The 20,000-nt window shown below is 39.3% G+C and overlaps 1 protein-coding gene across 9 annotated transcripts in view; it reads left to right on the top strand.

Annotated features, from left to right (window-relative positions):
* LOC136847847 (homeotic protein ultrabithorax-like) overlaps nt 1–20,000 on the top strand; it is a 1,187,590-nt gene that overhangs the window by 437,447 nt on the left and 730,143 nt on the right. For all 9 annotated transcript variants that reach the window (XR_010855864.1, XR_010855863.1, XM_067119823.1 and 6 more), the window contains one exon: nt 9,126–9,591. Coding sequence is in view for 7 of the 9 variants with exons in the window: in XM_067119823.1 (XP_066975924.1) it covers nt 9,126–9,591 (466 nt within the window). In the remaining 2 variants the exon portion in view is untranslated. The remainder of the gene's footprint in view (nt 1–9,125; nt 9,592–20,000) is intronic.

Here is a 20,000-nt window from a genome sequence, read left to right on the forward strand (position 1 = left end):
GACTAAAAGAGACAGACAGACAGGACAGAGGGGGGCGGCTGGGGAGGGAAAGACAGACGGAGGGAGAAAGAGCGAAAGAGAGACGGAGAGAGAAAGTGCGAGAGAGAGAGAGAGAGAGAGTAAACGAGAGAGAGAAGGAGAGGGAGTTAGAGACAGACACGGAGAGAGAAAGAGCGAGAGGACAGACTGAGAGAGAGCTGAGAGAGAGAGAGAGCGAGAGAGAGAGAGAGAGAGAGAGAGAGAGAATGGGCGTATTGATCCGTTATGGAGGTCAGATGTTGTGGGCCGACGCTTCATGAAATGGCTGTTAGTCTTCCATTATGGGAATTTTTACGATTTTTTCATGGGATTTCAAGGTTGTTTGTGCATACTTATGGATTTATGGTGGGGAAGGAGAGAAGATTTGTTCTTTTTTTTCACGTGTGTTTGATGGCTGTGTCTTGTAGAAATAAAGTGAAATACAGTGTTTTTTTGATGAAATATTTATTTACGCTTTTTATTTTTGTTGTTGTTTCCTTGTGTTTATTGTTTAGGTGGAGTTTGTTACATAGTGATTATGTATATATGCATTATGGTATATATATATATATATATATATATATATATATATATATATATATATATATATATATATATATATATATATATATATATATATATATATTTGTTTATTTACATACACTCATACTCATAAACATTCATTAATCTCATTTAGCTATTCATTTGCATGTCTGTTCTTTAAAGCACTTGTTTCCAGCCCCTAAATTTTACTGCGCTGGTGAACTTGAGTTAGATTTTAACGATTCTGTTATGTCGAATAACAGCGTCGAAGGCAAGACGGAGAGGGAGCGTGTGTGTGTGTGTGTATGTGTGTATGTATGTATGTCCCAAACGTTATGTATATCCTATTGATTTTTCTTCCCTGTGTCTTTGGTCTCCCCTCCCCTCCCCCCACTTCACCCCTCCCCTCAACCAGTTCTCCTTACTCACCCTCCCTGCCCAATATTCTTCTCTCTCTCTCTCTCTCTCTCTCTCTCTCTCTCTCTCTCTCTCTCTCTCTCTCTCTCTCTCTCTCTCTCGTCGACAGGTGAATTGAGGCCGCTCCTCGAGCGGCGGGGGGTATAGGGGGGAGGGGGAAGGGGAGGGGGAGAGAGGGAAGAGAAGGCCGCAAAGAATCGGGTGGTCCCTTTTCCCTCTTGCCCAAAAAAGATTGTGGACTACTCCTACTTATAATTATCTCTAATGTGATAAAATATTTCTAACCCTTTTTCTTTTCAGGTTTTTATCTTTCTCTTTTTTTATTTTCAGGCCGGACGGAGAGATGTACATCGGATTATTATTATTACTGTTGTTGTTTTGCATGGTGTGATAATTATTTCATTATACGTAATTAGTCTTTCGTATGTATAACATCACCACCACCACCACCACCACCAATACCGATTCCTGAGATAGATAATTTTTTTCTCAAATGCAATTTGTGTCATTTTCTGAAGTATTTGTTTACAACGGGTCGAATTGTTTTAATGAATAAAACTAATAATTCATCGGGGTATGTATATATATATATATAAAATATACATATACATATATATATATATATATATATATATATATATATATATATATATATATTATTTTTTTCTAGAAGAGACCCCTCCCAATTAATATTTAAAACTTTATCACGTGAAAACATATAAACTTAGTTAGGCACAGAGCAGACTCAATGGTGGCAAGGTAAACGAGTAGGCAGTGTTATTAAAATAGAGCGTAGGAGGAAAGGGTCTCGAGGAACATAGATGATACTTCGTGAGCCAGCCAGTTAACATTTGGTTTTACTGTGGCTAGATTTTTACTTTTATATAAATTGTTTTCTTTAAGTGTGAAAGGTTCAGGATTTCAGATAGATGTGAAATTATAGTGGAGAATGAACCAAAGCTCTGATGCTTTGACATATATATAAATTATATATACATGTATATATATATATATATATGTGTGTGTATGTATATATGTGTGTATATGTGTGTGTGTGTGTGTGTGTGTGTGTGTATATATATATTACTAAGGAAATATGGCATTTAATTTTTGGATTCTTCTTCACTACAATTTCTAAACCAAAGAATTAATGCTATATTTCTTCACTAAAAGACAGAACTGGTTGGGATCGTCGTGTATATGTCTGGGTTACTTAACTTTCATTTTTATATTTTCTCTCATTCCAGTAACTTAATATACGATTCATTTCCCCGTCTAACTTGAATGAATCTTAAATGCTTTTTTTTGTATTCTTGACGACGTACAAATCCCACTCGAATAAAAGGCTCTAGGTTGTTGTTATTATTCTGCTTTAGCCAGGCATTCGTTCGCACGTATTTACGACCGTTTCCTCACGGTGGCTACTGCAATGTTTACCTGCCGGTTGAAGGCTTTGATTTAGAACGTTACATGTATCAGACGCGTACAGTGCGAGGTTCGTATCAGTCCGTTTGTTTTACCAATTCTGATATAGCGAACAAGGTCTTTGAGGGAAGTTGGCTGCTTAAGAAGAGAAGTTTGGTTCTTGGCAGATGAGGAAGCTTTAGCCAAGGGTTGGAAGAGTACCCCAAGGGGGAGCTGGGAGGTGGGAATAGGGATACTGTGGGGGTTGTGTTGTGGATAGACTATGGATGGGGAGGGGGGATACGGGGTGGGGGGGTGAAGGTGTGGCTGACAACGATGCTGGTAGGAGAGGAGAGGATAGGCAGTAACTGATAGGATAGGCAGCAGGATCAGCTACTGTCGAATTGGTCGAATAATGTGGTGATGTTTAGCATTGATTGGAAAGTAGATGAAAGGAAACACCGTAGGATAAATTCGGGAATGGTTTGGGGAAAATAGTGAGTATTTGTCTCTCTCCAGTTTAGCTGGTCCTTAGAAAGACACACGGACAAACACACACAAACACACGGGGGGAGAGAGAGAGAGGAGAGAGAGAGAGAGAGAGAGAGAGAGAGAGAGAGAGAGCAGTGCACATTAAAGGGGTTTAATTACGGCGTGGTATTTTCCACGGATTGTCCTCTCTCTCTCTCTCTCTCTCTCTCTCTCTCTCTCTCTCTCTCTCTCTCTCTCTCTCCTGGGAAATGACACATACAGGGAAACTGCTTTTGAAACAGTTATATTACGTTTCCAGTTTTATCGGTTTGGCTGTTGATTTTTTTTTCTTTTTTTTTTTTTGGTTCAGTCTTGCCTGCAATAAATCGAAAAGGGGATTTACAGTCTCATTAATCTCACAGCAAGGATTTATGATGGCACGTTAGGGACTTCGTGCGCCAGAGGAGGAAGGGGTGTCTGATTTGGACTCGCGATTGAGTGCCAAGAAAGAGAGAAAATGAAGGAAGGAGAAGAAGAAGCAGATGATGATGATGAAGAAGTAGAAGAAGAAGATGAAGAAGAAGAAGAGAAGGAGGGAAAATTAGGGAAACTTTGCTTTTGAGGGATGTCTTGATGTATCTAGAGAGATCGTAACAGTGATGATAGTATTTGAGGAGGTCTTTCTTCTGTGAGGTCGTTCCTCTCGGAGGTAATTCTTCTGTGAAGTCTTTCTTCTAGGGGGTGTTTCTTCTTGGAGGTCTTTCTTCTTTGGAGTCTTTCTTCTTAGGGGTCTCTCTTCTTAGGGGCCTTTATTCTTGGAGGTCTTTCTTCTAGGGCGTCTCTTTATTGAGGTCTTTCTTCTATGAGGTCTTTCTTCTTGGCTACTTTTTTTTTCTTTGAGGTCTTTCTTCCTGGAGATCTTTCTTCTAGGAGGTCTTTCTTCTTGGAGATCTTTCTTCTAGGAGGTCTTTCTTCTTGGCAGTCTTTCTTCCAGGAGATCTTTCTTTCGGAGGTCTTTCTTCTTGGAGGTCTTTCTTCTAGCAAGTCTTTGTTCTATGAGGTCTTTCTTCTTGAAGGTCTTTCTTCTAGGAGGTCTTTCTTCTGTGAAGTCTTTCTTCTAGGAGGTCTTTCTTTTTGGAGGACTTCCTTCTATGAGGTCTTTTTTCTTGGACGTCTTTCTTCTAGAAGATCTTTCTTCTAGGAGGTCTTTCTTTTGGAGTTGTTCCTCTAGGAGGTCTTAAAGGTCTTTCTTCCAGGAGGTCTTTCCTCTTGGTCTTTGTAGGAGGTATTTCTTCATGGTCTTTCTAGGAGGTCTTTCATCTCGGAGGTCTTTCTTTCCCTGGTCCACATCAACCTCTGTCCAACGTTCGTTTTAGTGGGGGCTGCTGTTGTTAGATTCCCCAACGATCGATCAGATGCGTCTCTCGCGGTGCGGATGCCTCTCTTTACCTGTTCAGTTATGGCTCTGGAATAATTCCAAAAACGAGCACCGTTCGTGTAGCATCTCTTTGCATCTCCTGGCCAATGAATGGCTTTATCTTAGAGGAAATAGTTCATGCGATCTGAGACGTGTTCAGTTAGGCAAAGAGACTTCGTCCTAAAGCCACATAAACATGTTCATATCGCAAAGGTTTCATCTCATTTGAACGAGTTCGCAAACTGATTGTTTTCTCCTTCTGGAGGGAAATAACCGCTTGAATTCTTACGTCTTGCATTAAAGGGTTATGTTGAAACGACGAGGTAGGCAAAACAGAGTAAAAGAACGTGGAAAAGCATTTGCGTTTGTCAAGAGAGAGAGAGAGAGAGAGAGAGAGAGAGAGAGAGAGAAAGACGTAATCTGTGTGCTGACCAATCATTCTGTGGTCGTAGATCGGAGCAGCCCTTTGCTTCTTTGCTTGTGTGTGCTTTTGGGAATACGTTGCCCGGATACTTACAGTTGTTAGAAGTTAGATCTGTGGGTGAAGCGACTTATGCGCGTACTGGAGTTGTAGCTCTCTCTCTCTCTCTCTCTCTCTCTGATTAAAATGATTTTCTATTGCTCTCTAACTCTCAGTTTTTCTCTAAAATGATTTAACATTGCATCCTACTCTCTCTCTCTCTCTCTTCAAAAACTCTCTCTCTCTCTCTCTCTCTCTCTCTCTCTCTCTCTCTCTCTCTCTCAACTGATCAAAGTGATTTAACTATTGCATCCATAACTCTCAGGGAAACAACTATCAATTTTTCTTTGGACAGGTTACAAAGACAATCATTCTCTCTCTCTCTCTCTCTCTCTCTCTCTCTCTCTCTCTCTCTCTCTCAACTAACAAAACAACTATCAATTTTCCTTTGAGCAGATTACAAAAACAATCATTCTCTCTCTCTCTCTCTCTCTCTCTCTCTCTCTCTCTTCTCTCTCTCTCTCTCTCTCTCTCTCTCTCATGTGACGTAAGAGTGAAGAGGGTGATTCGTGGAGGTGACTGCACACAGGATCTCCCGATAACAACTGGTAATCATTGTCATCATCAGTCACCAAAGAGTGTTGCGCATGACGTGCCATTCTTCAGGGATGACTTGGCAAGCTGCTGCTACCTGTTAACAGAGAGAGAGAGAGAGAGAGAGAGAGAGAGAGAGAGAGAGAGAGAGAGAGAGAGAGAGAGAGAGAGAGAGAGAGAGAGAGAGAGAGAGAAAGGTTTTGGGGATATGCTAAAAGAAAAATTGATAGTTGTTTTCTTTTGAGAGTTAAGTTACTGATAGATTATTATGATCAATTGAGAGAGAGAGAGAGAAGAGAGAGAGAGAGAGAGAGGGAGAGAGAGAGAGAGAGAGAGTTTGTTTTGGGGATCTGCTGAAAGAAGAATTGATAGCCGTTTCCTTTGGATGAAATAGTTGGATTATTGTGATCGTTTGAGAGAGAGAGAGAGAGAGAGAGAGAGTTTGTGGTTGTGTTACAGTAATCTGGTGAAAGGGAAGTTGATCGCTGTGTCCTTTGAGAATTTTGGATGAAGTAGTTGAATTATTCTGATCATTTGAGAGAGAGAGAGAGAGAGAGAGAGAGAGAGAGAGAGAGAGAGAGAGAGAGAGAGAGAGAGAGAGAGAGAGAATATGAAATTTTTGTAATCTTCTGATAGAAAAATTGATAGCTGTGTCCTTTTTCAGAGATTAGGAGGAAATAGTCAAGTTACTGCCATCAATTTTGCAATGCGAACATCCACCCATTGGGATCAACTTTAGCCCAGGGAGGGTCGGCGACCAAAATTATGGGGTGGGGGAGGGGGGTTGATGTAAGGGAAGATTGAAACGCATTGACCAAACGGCAAGGAGACTTGGTATACAAAGGAGAGAGAGAGAGAGAGAGAGAGAGAGAGAGAGAGAGAGAGAGAGAGAATATGAAGTGTGGCGTAGCATAATTCCACTCGGCCATGGGAATGCATGGGATGACCAATATCATCTAACCGTCATCTTTTGAAATATGGCAGTACTGTCATTGCACGGATGGTGACCAAAGCGATGGTTTTTACAAGGAGAAAAGTTGAATGACTTACAGTTTACGTTTGACTTTGGAACTGTAGAACAAAAATAAAGATATGTATAAACTGTGAGAACTGAATTTCGATTTGGATAAATAAAATTTTCATAAGCTTAAAGTAGAGTAAATTACTCATTACTGCCTGTTATGTTGTAGAGTGTTCATGTTATGTTATGAGGTTCGTTTGATATGTGTAGTAAAATAAAAATTATGGTAGTTTTAAAGTATATAATGTAATGAAGAGAGAGAATATTAAGGTCTTTGTCTAGTAGTTCTTTTAAACATTTTGATATCCCATTATCAGGCTAAACCTGAAACTCGCCTCAGTTTCCTCAGAAATTCTCGAGTTTTAGCACTTTGTCAACACAGACAACTATAACTCCAGACTTCTACCCCTTGGCATGAAATTTGTAAATGCCCCGTGGAAAAGGGGAGGAGGAAGAGGAGGAGGAGGAGGAAGAGGAGGAGGGTATACGGAGCCCAAACATGACCTTCAGGCGTTAAAACCATCGCGGCGTGATGGCTTTGATCTAGAAATTTGTAAGGGGGAAACGAGAAACCTTGCCACTTTGGCTGAACTTCAATTTCCCAAGACTGGACATTTCTTTCTTTTTTTCTTTTTTCTTCGTCTTGGTCTAGTAGTGTAGGTTGGAAGCAGTTAGCAACTCTTGAAGAAAATAATCTTTCTTAGTGGTTTCTGTTGCTTGTGCTGACTTAATTGGCAAGTGAAATAAATTAGGAGCGTTTACAGAATCTCTTTTGTACTTAGAAAGACTTAGAAAGTTTGGATTTCGCGATGAGTATTAGCAAGGGATTTCCAGTGGATCGTCAGTTATATTTAAACACAGTTGCAAATGCAACTGGCCTTAAGACATGCGTCATCTAACAGCAACAAAATCAGCTCGACTTGACTTACGCAAATATCAACAGAGCATTCATAACTTGAAACTTTTATCATATTTTTTTTGTGAACGGGGTTCAGTTTGTTTAAAAGCCCACTCGTCTCGGAATGGTCTGCAAATGCCGTGTCGCAATTTCATGGGCTAACTAACGCGAGATAATTATTAGGATTGGGACAGCGATGACGAATAGCAATACGAATGGGGATGAAGGCCGATGATTACCAGTGAACAACAGAAGTTGGTAATTTGGGGAGAGACATAAAGGGGAATTGATGTAGCTACGTTAGGTAATCGCACTTTATTCTTAAGAGCAGAACTTGAGTTTGAAAAAGGCTGCGATTGATTTAAATACACAGGAGAAGGATTTTTTAAATGTAAAATGAATCCTGTACGGGATGCAAGGATGGCTTTAGGATTAGCCACTTCGAAAGATCTGGGTGGGACGTTCCACTGCTGCTGGGAGGGGCCAGTACATTTGAAGGGAGGGTCGGATACTGTTAACTATTTGTATGAAGGAAAGAGAAGGCACACGCCCCCCTCTCCACATCTCCTCTCGCCACTCCCCTTCCCCTCTTCCTGCCCCTCCCCCCCAAATTCTTCCCGTCTCGTCATGCAGGAGGAAGGAAGGAAGGATGCTTTTGAACTGGTGGCTGCTCTGCTGTTGGTGTCCAAGGGATGTAGGAAGGACTTTACAGGACGGAAGGATAAATATGGGAATATTGATTCTTACGATTTATTGTGATTAGTAAACTTTGATTTTATTATTGGAGGTGAGGGAAGTCAAAAGCAGGAAGTTAAGTAGGAAGTGTTTGGGTAAGGTCATGGTTTGGTACTTTTTCTGTCTGTGGATATTGTGATCGGATCTCAATTTTAGGCCTAGTTTATAAAATTTTAATTTTTGGATGAATTTTTAGAGAATTTTTGAAAAAAAAAATAATTTTTGTAAATGATGATTGCTGGGTGTCATTAGAGCTCTTATGAAATGCTAGAGTGGGGGGAGTCTTGGGGTATACCCCACCACTGGCAGGAGTAGGCCTCCCTCAGGTAGTAGTTATGGCTTTGAGTATGTGGCGGCGGTGTCTGCTCCTGCTTCTGCTGGTGGTGGGAGTGTTGTTCGAGGATGGGCGTTCTGCAGGTGGTGGTGGGGTGGGTGCCAGGGGGTGACAGCAGATAGGTAGGTCGGTAGTCAAGGGGGGCGCGGCCTGGCAGTGTCACGCCCCCCGGTTTGCCGAGGGCCCGCCCCCGCGTGCGCCGGCGGTGAGTGGCGGCGTTGCGTGGATCGAGGACCTCTGGCCTGGCCGCCACCATTCGGCCAGTGCGCGCCAGTCAACCACCATCGAGAAACGCGCGTGTGTGCGGGTCGTCGGCTGTTTGTGACGTCACCATTCCGGAGCTAGTTCTTCCCGCGGACTCCCGCTTAGGCCACAGTCGTCGTGCGGCCGCGTGACGCAACCCATCATCCCCCCATTGGCTGCCTCTGCCTTCTGCGGGCCCTCCTTCGTTCGTGTTTACGTACAGCGGCGACTGCTATGAGCGATTTTAATTCGGCACATGGTGTGGTAGCGCGGGCAAAATTCGCAATTTGAAAATCGGTCGTCGGTGTGTTGGTGGTGGTAGTGGTGATATATCTATATCCCTCTCTCTCTCTCTTTCTCCCTCTCTCTCTCTCTCTCCCTCTCTCTCTCCCTCTCTCTCTCTCTCTATCTGTTGTCTCTTCTGCCTCGGTGTGCTGGTGCCTGCTGCTGAAACTTCAGTCAGTTGGTGGTTGGTGTTGGTGGAGTGAGTGTGTTTCAGTAAGTAGGTGATTCTCAAAGTGTTCTTACAATACTTATTAAACCACAACCATGAACTCCTACTTCGAACAGGGTGGGTTTTACGGTGGCGGTTCCGGAGGAGACCAAGCCTACCGTTTCCCCTTGGGCCTCAGCGTCAGCCCTTATGGACAGCCAGGACCTCGACAGGATGGGTATGACGCCTCGGCCTCCTGCAAGTTGTACGGGCCCCCTCAGGATCACATGACACCCAACCCCTTCAAAGTGGACTGCGTCAAAGAGCAGAACAATTATGGAGCCACAAAGGACATGTCAGGAGGCTGGGGACCTGCAGTGCGACCTGCGTGCACTCCTGATCCGGTGGCAGCTCGGGGCTATCCGCCTGATCCGAGCACGTCCCCGCGTGACAGGACTTCTCACGTAGGAGGCTGGAACACGTGCGGGATGACGCCCGTCACTCAGCCCCACCAGCAGCCCCAGCAAAATCCACAGCAGACAAATAATCAAATGAATCAGCCGCCCAGCACTACGACCTTCTACCCGTGGATGGCCATTGCAGGTAAGGTACAACAGCCACAGTGTGTTTTTCCCTTCTGCCATCGTCGTTTCTGTTATCATCACCATCATCATCACAGCGTCTGTCTTTCTGCTGGTGCAGTCACCTTCCTATCTTCTTCTCCCTTCCCTTTTCCTTCTCCACCTCCTCCTCTTCTTTTTCCTCCTCTTCCTTCCTCTTCTCTGCTGGTGCAGTCATCTCCCCATCTTCTTCTCCTTTTCTCCTTTCCTCTTCTGATTGGTGCCAGCCGCCAGGTTAACCCCCCCCCCTTTTACCTGTTGGTACAGGTGTGCCAGGTATTGTTCAGGGATGGTCGGTTTGTGCCAAACGACCTGTCCCCACCTGACCTGTCCAGCTGCCCCACTCATCATCAACCTTACCACAAACGCGCCGACCCATTCATTGTCTGTCTCTCTGTCTGTCTGTCTCTCTCTCACTCTGTCCTTTTATGAGTCTGTCTCGCTTTCTCTCCGTCTCTCTCCTCGACCTTCCCTCTTCCCTCGTCTGTACTTCCTCCCATTCTCGGCCGCAACGAGTCTCACTCAGTGTTATTTACCCTTTCGTTCGGGCAAGAGAAAAATCTAAGTAATATTATTACCGTAACCGTTTCCCCCAGTACAATACTTCGTGCTACCCGTTGGTCTTATTTGCATAATTATGTAAAGTATTTATCTTCAGTAATACAATGAGGTAATCAAGCAAGGGGGGGAAAAAAGTTAGTTTAACTAACATTTAACGGCGGGGGGCGGCTCCCTCCCCACTGAGTTTAATCTCCCACGAAAGAGTAAGACCAAATTAGGTGTGAGGGCGGAAAATAAAGCCAGGGTTAATTTAGTATATATTTTTTTTCTTTTCGATTTTTTCTCTCCCCTTTTTTATGCGTTTCGGGAAAATTAGACGTACTGCAAAAATGTAAGGATCAGAAAATTAAATCCTCTCAGATGTGTGTGTGAAATTAAAGGTGGTCATAATTGCGAAGTGTTGCATTATGTTATGAAGGATTTTTGTCATTCCTTTTAAAAGACCCGGAATATATATCGAATCAGTTGGTGAAAATATATACAAGTGTAAAGATGCTTCAGTGTAAAAGATATATATCATAACGACATGTGAAAATGACTCTTGTAATTTCCTTCACCTTTCGGTAATGTCCAAAACGTGAAGAAAATGAGAAGCTGTCGATATTTATAAAGTTATAAAGTTGGAGGATTCAGTCGAGGAAAATATGTGAAGTTATATATGAAGACATATAATAGTTTGTAATTTAGCCCCAACAAAATGCACGTCTTTACAAAGCTTCATAAAAACACTAGCAACATTTAACATTAAATTCTCTCTCTCTCTCTCTCCCTTTCCTCCACCATCTCCTCATCTCTCATACTTCTCGTCTCTGTGGTCAAGAACCGAAATTATAGTGATCTAAGTGCGAGTTTTCCTCACTCTGTTGAACATCTCATTTTGCGGTGCCGGCCAAGAGGAGGAGACTGTATAGTTAACCAAAGCATTTGTCCTTTTCTTGTCTATGTTCAAAATTTATCTCGACAATGATGTTAACGTATTGCCCGTTATTCAATTCCGAGAGAGAGAGAGAGAGAGAGAGAGAGAGAGAAGAGAGAAATTCCCAAGTATTCGGCGATCATAAATTGTAGGGATGCGGTTAAACAAAAGTCCTTTAGGATAATTGAAGACACATTAAGGTTAAGTGCTCGCTTCGGGAGCCAGTGGATGGATACCCTACTCCCTTTGTGAAGTGGGAATCGCCCGCTTAACACACAAGTATATCTGCGGTGTTATGTTCAGAGTAATTCCCGTTCATTATATAAATAGAATCTCATCGCTTCCATCGTTGTAATTCGCGAATTCCCATCACCGAAATTTTCCCCATAACGAAGATTTTTGTATGGGAACCATTTTAGAAATTAACGAAGTTCACGAAAAAATCGAAGTGTGGTAACGGAAGGAAGAAGTGTCGTTATAAGCGAAGAGGCCACAATAGCCCTCAAGAGAAAAAGGGTGCTATAACGATTATAACGCCCTATACATCATATAAAGTTTTTTTCCTCCCGAAACCAATTTCAAAGTATAACTTTCGTATTTTTTTTTTATTTACATGGATAAATCAGATAGTTTGGTTTGCATTATTTACGCCACTCGGATGTGAGGCATTCGTACAGACGTTGCCCGCGTAAGAGAGCAAAGGAGATTTCCCGAAACCAAAGACGAGACCACAGGAAGCCTCCGAACGCTCCATACAGCTGGGAGAGTAAAACGGAATGTTGGAAGTCGAATTTTACCTTTAAAAGTCCTTTTTATATTTTCCATCCTAACGCCGTAAGTGCAATTTGAGTAGGTATGTAATTTTGATGAATGGCCACGCGAAGGTATGACTGTAACGTAATTTCCAATCTCGTTACGCATCTGCTGTAGAGTTTATTAAACAGATAATGTTGTTGAGAGTCACGAAGATAAAAAAAAAAGCCCGAATAGCTTCTCTGGCAACCGTTGTCAACAAAAGTTTTGGCCCGTATCCACCAAGTGTGTGTGTTGAGATCTTGTGTCATACCTCCACCCGGAGATATATATTAAGATGAAAAATATCCTCAGTTTTGCATGTTATGGTAACCGTCTCCGTCCATACGCCCAGCGACTTGCGTACGAGATGAGAAATTCCCTTTCCGAGTTTACGCTGTCACTGATGAGTAGATTGGGAGATTGAGACATTAAATGTGTTTTTGTTGTTCTCCGGGGCTTCGTGTGTGTGTGTCTTTGTGCGTGTGTGCGTAAGTATGTATCTGCGTATGTATGGGTTGTAATACATTAAGCGAGAGTAGAAGGAATCTATTTATGCCGGAAATGTTTGAGGGAGATAGGTCACTCACTAAGATCTCTCTCTCTCTCTCTCTCTCTCTCTCTCTCTCTCTCTCTCTCTCTCTCTCTCTCAGCTTGTAATTATCATCATCATCATCATCGTGAGATATGCGAATGTTTATGGATGTGTTAGGCGTAGGAGAGAGAGAGAGGAGGGATAGGGGCGGATTAGGGGAAATGTTCTTGGCCCATTCTGACGATCATGTTAACCGCTCTGTTGTTACTCTTTTCGGCGAGAATCAAAGGGAAAGTGTCGATGTCGTCTTGTGTCCCCACCATAAACCCGTACAGACAGGACACGCCAACCCATACAGTAATTTCCCTTCGGGAGTTTAAGCCTTCATTTGTAGTAAAGAAGTTGAACTGCCATCACAATATTCCATATCTGAGCGGTGGAATGCGTTCTCTCTCAAGGTGGGTTCTAAGGACCTCCATTGTTTGTGTGTCTTAAAAACGACGGCTATGTATGGTAATTGTTAGTGTATGGGCACCGGGGCTGTAAAGGGATTCGTTACCTGTATGGGGCTGGGGGTGGGGGTGGGTGGGGAGAACTTTTGGATAGATTTATTAGTGGGTTAACCTTTCATGGATATTAGCAGTGCGAGAAATGCTATCTTCTTCTCTGGGTGCGGAGAATGTTATTTAGACGATGCTCTAACTTATGAAAAAATATGCATGTTTGTAACATTATATATATATATATATATATATATATATATATATATATATATATATATATATATATATATATATATATATATATTGTAAAGTGAAAAAGTTGGTGTTTCTTTTTGTAAATAGGTCAGGATTATCTATCATAATATCTAGGAGATCAACTGACATGTTGTACGAGCATAACATTCCCCCCAAAATATAAATACGGCAATGAATGGATTATTCCGTCCTTATTGCTAAGCAACGGTGGGATATGTGCTTGTCATGTAATGCATGTCAGCTGTAATTTGCGCCCGTGCTTAAAAACCTTAGGTGTAATTTGTTGTCATTGGGAAGCATGTTATGAAGCCATTATCGGGGCTGTCTTGATTGTCGAGTGGGGAAAAGAGACGAAGGAGTTTGTGGAGTACCATTGCTTTTGGGAACTGTGTAGGGTTTCCTTTTCATACGTTGGTGTTACTGGTGTAATGTTACTTTGTTACTCCACCTTCAATTTTTTCTTTAATCAAGTTTGTTTTTTGAAGTTCATCATGTTAATGTTTCGATTTTTGGTTTTCACAGTTATAAATTATTTCAGTTAGACTGGATTGCTTCCTTGAAAAAGGGTAAATTATTGAAGTTCTTGTTCAGTGACACACTTCCAGTCTGTTTGTGTATATTGAAAGACCTGGGTTCGATCTTGATGTGAGTCAGAAATTTATTTCTGTTCCACACGTGATTGTGTGTTGAGTATATCTATATTATATAAATATAAATATATGTGTAGTATATATATGTATATATATGTATATATATATATATATATATATATAATATATATATATATATATATATATATATATATATATATATATATATATATATATATATATAGTTGTATTTTCCATGTTTCGTTTTATTCCTGTTTCATAACTCATCTCTTCATATCTCATGATTCATAAAAAGCTTTTGAATGTAATTACGTAACAATATCATGAGGTTTATTTATTTTTGAATGACATTTACTCTCGATTAGAACCTTCGAAATTTACTTACTACCTCATAATAGATAAACTAAAATTCACAGTAGAGACCTTACTTGTGCTGACGTATGTCATTTTTTGCTGCGTCCTTGTAAAAATCATTCATTTACAGCGAATGATTGCTGTGTGTTTCATGAAAACGTAATTATGCAAAATATAAGTTTCAGAGGCAATGTTTTCATTTTGCAGAAGAACCATTTCGTTTATTTTCTCATTATTATTCATCGGTCATAAAGTCTGTCTGTCTACAGAGCATCTTAATACAAATTTAAGGGCATTGTTTTTTTTTAAAACAAGACATTTCAAAAGGTAGTGAATTCATATCTTTCTGTATTTCCCTTTACTTCCTCTTGCTTTTTTTCTAATGAACATCGAATAATAATAATAATAATAATAATAATAATAATAATAATAATAATAATAATAATAATAATAAACTGAAATTCAATTATAACTTTCGATACAGTGATTGGGTGAGTGTGTGCGCGTCTGCACAAAGTTGTTTTGCAAAAATTGTTGTACAAAAAAAAAAGATTAAGCTTTCGCCCGACTTGTCTTTGAAGGAAGAAAATTATGTTTTCTTGGTATGTTTTAAAAGAAAAAAAGTTTTTTTGATCCTCTTTCATTTTTATTAAACTTGTAAATGGAGTATAATTGTACAATTCTTACTTGTGATAAAACTTTGCCAAGGAAAGCTTTTTGAAGTAAATTTGTTATTAAGTTCAGTCATATTCTGTCGGACATTTCGTTGTTAGTTTTCGTCACTTTTTAATTTCCTGCAAAGTTAATTTCCATTCAGTGCTTACCAAAACATTTTTATCCTAATTTCGCTTGTTTTGGTTTTATGCATCAATATGTTTATCTCGGTTTTCCGTTTATTAATGTTTAGAAGGTTCTGCCATATATTTTTGCATTGGAAACCCTAAATATTTATTTTGCTTCCTCCTATTTGATGCTTACATTCATTAAGACATTTATGTACAATTTGCTTTATAATTTTAGAGCACATGCTTCGATTTTATCATACTCTCATTTATTTGATGTTAATTTTAGTAAGGAAATATGATTCTTAATACTGATACATAGGCTATAGCTGTTGCATTTTTTCTCCAGTGTCAAAGTGTTTTATGATCAAGATAGTATTAGAAGTACAATGAATGCTATTGGATTTCAAGTGTTTTTTATACTTAAGGGCAGTTCCAAAATTGACGTCCCATGCTTTGTATCTGACGAATCAGTGTGTAAGATGAATTACACTATTGAATTACGCTACACAGCAGAGCAGGCCGTAATGCATTCCGCTTATTACAAACGGCGCTTTTAGAGATATGCCGGACATAATCTGCACAGTGCCCTTTCGTATTCCAATGTATTAGGTTAATGGCACATCCGAGCTAAGCCATGCCTTCTTACACACACACGCCTCTTCCCAACCTTTGGCAAATTCTTTCCCACCACTTTCCCTGAGAAGGAAAAAAAGAAGAAGAGGAAGAGTCAGTCGTCCATCGCTTGGCTCTTCTTTCTTCTTTTTTTTATTAGATTAGCTGTTGCCCCGTTTGAGGAATTTGGCCAACTCTTGTTTTATGAGCGCCAATGATGGACGACCTGGTGTTAAAGTATGCAAGTCCAATTTAATCCTTATTTGCCGTTTAGCCCCGCTCTCTCCCTCTTCTTTTTCTCTCTCTCTCCATCCTCAGGTTTTACCTTCCCTTACCCTCCTCCTCATCCTCCTCCTCTTCCTCCTCTCCCCCTCAACCCTCCTACCCCGGTCCCTTACATTATACCCATGACATTTGGGGCTTCCATGTCCTACCCCATATCATTCGACTTCCCTTTGTTACAGCGCCATTAACCTTGCTATTGAAGCCGCCTTCTCCTCCCTCCTCCCTCCCTCCTCCTCCCTCCTCTCCTCCCTCCTCCCTCCTCATGCTTTTCCTCACTACTTACGTTTCTCCTCCTCCTCTTCCTCCTCCTCACCCTCTTCCTCCTCTTCTTCCTTACTAATCCTCCTCCTCCTCCTCCTCCTCCTCCTCCTTACTAATCCTCCTCCTCCTTACTAATCCTCCTCCTCCTCCTCCTCCTTACTAATCCTCCTCCTCCTCCTCTTCCTTACTAATCCTCCTCTTCCGTCTGCTCTTCCTCCTTCTCTTCCTTAATTCTCCTCCTACTCTTCCTCCTCCTCTTCTTCACTACCCCTCCTCCTTCTCTCACTCTTCCTCCTACTCTTCTTCGCTACTCCTCCTCCTCCTCCTCCTCCTCCTCCTCCTCCTCCTAGCCTTCGCCCATCCAACCCCTGCCCTTTAACTTCATTCTTTGCTTACTTTCCCCAGTTTCTTTCTCTCCTTAAATCATCGTTATACGACCCTTTTCCTTTATTCTTTTTCCTCTTGTTTTCCTCTCCAGGTGGTTTTTCCCCTCTGTTGTAGTGTTTCTCTCTCTCTCTCTCTCTCTCTCTCTCTCTCTCTCTCTCTCTCTCTCTCTCTCTCTTTTCATAATTTTTTCTATTTCACTTCGTTACTTTTTACCCAAATTCCTTTCGAACACTTTTGTTGTTGTTGAGTTTGCATTATCGTTCACTCTTCATTTCATTTTTTTCTTTAATTTATTTGTTTCCACTTTTTTAAATTAATTTTTTCGTTCATTCTTTTGTATTTCATTAAAGGCTATTTTTAATCGTAAATGCACTCGAGATTAGTTTTTCCTTTTGTTTATGTAGTGTGTCTTAAATGCCATTAAATATATGTCTGTTCCGTTATTTAAACTTTTTATGATGTCTTATCGTTTATTTTAATCTTTAATTATTTTTTATGCATTTATTTATTAAGTTTATTTATTTGTCTATTTGTTTATTTATTGCCTACTGAAACTATATTATTGATGCATACAATTTACTTTTAATTCCTTCGTTCATTCACTCTCTTAATATTCCGCTATACATATTTACATCCAGAATTATTTATTCATTCATTAAGTTGTACTCATTCACTTATTTAATGAATGTATTAAACTTTTTAATGAATTTTAATTCATTCATTAAAATTGTAAAGTGGGCTGAAGGAGTCTTGCCTTCCTCGTTCACACTTATGTCATTTTCTGTTTGAACTTTAAACCTTTTTTTTAGTAAAGCCATTGTGCATTGAACTTGGTCAGTTTTAGCCAGTTGCCTTTTAGAGCCTTTTGGTAATATTAACTGTGACTGTACTTTTAACCATTACATAAAGCCACTTGGTTAGAACTTTTAACCATTACATAAAGCCATTGTACACTGAATTTGGTTAGAACTTTTAACTATCACATAAAGCCATTACACTGAACTTAGTCAGTTTTAGCCAATTGCTTTAGAACCTTTTGGTAATATTAACTGTGAGTGTTTGAACTTTTAACCAGAAATAAAGCCACTGTTTATTGAACTTGGCCAGCTTTAGCCAGTTGCCTTAGAACCTCATGTTAATATTACCTGTGACTGTTAATCTTTAGGTCTTATATTCCGCGTCAGTCATTCTACAAGTTATTAATTCCCCCCACCCCCACCACCCTATCCCCTTTTGATATCTTGCCATTAATTTCCTATCCATTGGCCTCCATATAGCCTTTTTTTTTTTCTTAATAGGAGGCATTGTATAATCTTCATATCCACTACCGTGTTTTTCCTTTTTTTTTTTTTTAATACCCCGTTTGGTCTCGTCAAAGAATACGGTTTCACTTTCGTTCAGGCCCCGTGTACTTAAGACCATTTCCACGCTTTCCGTTCCACTCGATCATCTCAAAGGAACCCTAATTTTTTTTTTTTGTTGGCGGGTTATTTTATTATTGTTAACATTATCATTATTATCATTCCTTTAAATCCCTCGTCCTTCTCCCCTTTTGGTTATTCTGTCTTTATTTTTGTATAGTCCTAAAGATGGACGTGATAGTTTCGCTTGAATGTTTTTGTGTTTAAATTTAAGTGTCGTTAGTTCTGTTTTTCTTGTTTTTATTGTTGTTGTTGTAGTTGTTTGTGGTTTTTTGTGGTTTTAAGATGTAAAGTTGTTTATATATGCTTGGACGAATTAATGTTATATATATATATATATATATATATATATATATATATATATATATATATATATATATATATATATGTATTTATTTGTTTTTCCATTCATTATTTTCTTATTTAATGTTCTTTTGTAATCACCTAAGCATTCGAGCTTAGTATATATTTTTATATATATATGTATTATACATATTATACTAAGCTCGAATGTATATGTGATTAGAAATGGCATTAAATGAAAAAATAAATAAAAATCAAATTGAAACTAAATAACACAGCAATCGCATTTTTCCATAAAAAATTACGCAATGAAAAATTATGGTCATTCGTTGTATCAGGATTGTTATAATTCCGATTTCATCATCAGACGCATTTCACTCGGTTCTGGTTCTGTATGGGCTGATATATATTGTATATATATATATATATTATATAAATATATATATATATAATATATATATATATGTATATACTGTATATACTTATATATATTATTTTTGCTTTTATCTCGGTGTATGTTAGCCGATACAATTCTGATAACTTATCTACATGTCATATAAGGCATTTGACTGTTTTTAACACCATCTCAATTCCATTTTATTACCATTGTCATGGTCATGATATCAATATAGTTTTCAATGAAGCAAATGTATGCTTACTTCATTAGAGTTTTTTCTGAGGTACCATTCGACTGATCGTGTTCATCTAATTACGTATTTTGACAACTCCTTGTTAAACATTATTTCATAATGTTTAAGAAGGTTTCCGGGATATAATTGTTATCATTATATGATAGAAAAATATTTTCAGATCGAGGCAGAGCTCGTGATTACAAAAATAAAACCCCCAAAATTACGAATGTCTCCGTTTTCAGTGCTCAGGTATCGTAATGCGTGTTCATTGCTTAGCGTTACGACTTTTTATGCTTCTCACCCATCAAAACTCCTACCAGAATCATTGTTTGCCGTTGGCATATATATATATATATATATATATATATATATATATATATATATATATATATATATATATATATATATAGAGATAAATACATATGTATATATATACAGTATATATGTATATGTATATATATATATATATATAGAGATAAATATATATATATATAAATTATATATATATATATTTATATATATATATATACATATATATATATATATATATATATATATATATATATATATATATATATATTAACTTTCTAACCCGGAATAGCGTAACCCGGATGTAACAGTCTTCATTAATTTCAGTTATATAATAATAAAATTTTTCTCCCCTGCCTGCCCCTTCTCTCTCTCTCTCTTTCCTTCCTTTCTTTCTTCTCTCTCTCTCTCTCTCTCTCTCTCTCTCTCTCTCTCTGTATGCAGAAACTACACGACGGAAAAACAGGGCATCTAAAATATTCCCTTCCGAAACCACGCAGGGGAGAGAGAGAGAGAGAGAGAGAGAGAGAGAGAGAGAGAGAGAGAGAGAGAGAGAGAGAGAGAGAGAGATGGCGATCAGACTACATCCACGATGATGTAGAGACGTGAAATGGAAGATTCGGGTCTTTGGGTTTGACGAGGCGATGGCCCATAACCGCTGCTCCCTTCCAGTCCTTTCCAGCCCTTTCCAGTCCCTGTAAAAGGAGATACTGCTGTGAAAGAGCCGCGGAGAATATTGAAGATTTTCTCCCGAAATATTTTCTGGGAGTGTTTGGTTTTGACCCCATTTTATTTTATTATTATTTTTTTTTTTTTGTGTTGACAAATATTTTTTCTAGAAGTGTTTTGTTTTGACCCTTATTTTTTTTT

This window comes from Macrobrachium rosenbergii, chromosome 17, assembly GCF_040412425.1.
Source record: "Macrobrachium rosenbergii isolate ZJJX-2024 chromosome 17, ASM4041242v1, whole genome shotgun sequence".
Taxonomy (NCBI): Eukaryota; Metazoa; Arthropoda; class Malacostraca; order Decapoda; family Palaemonidae; genus Macrobrachium; species Macrobrachium rosenbergii.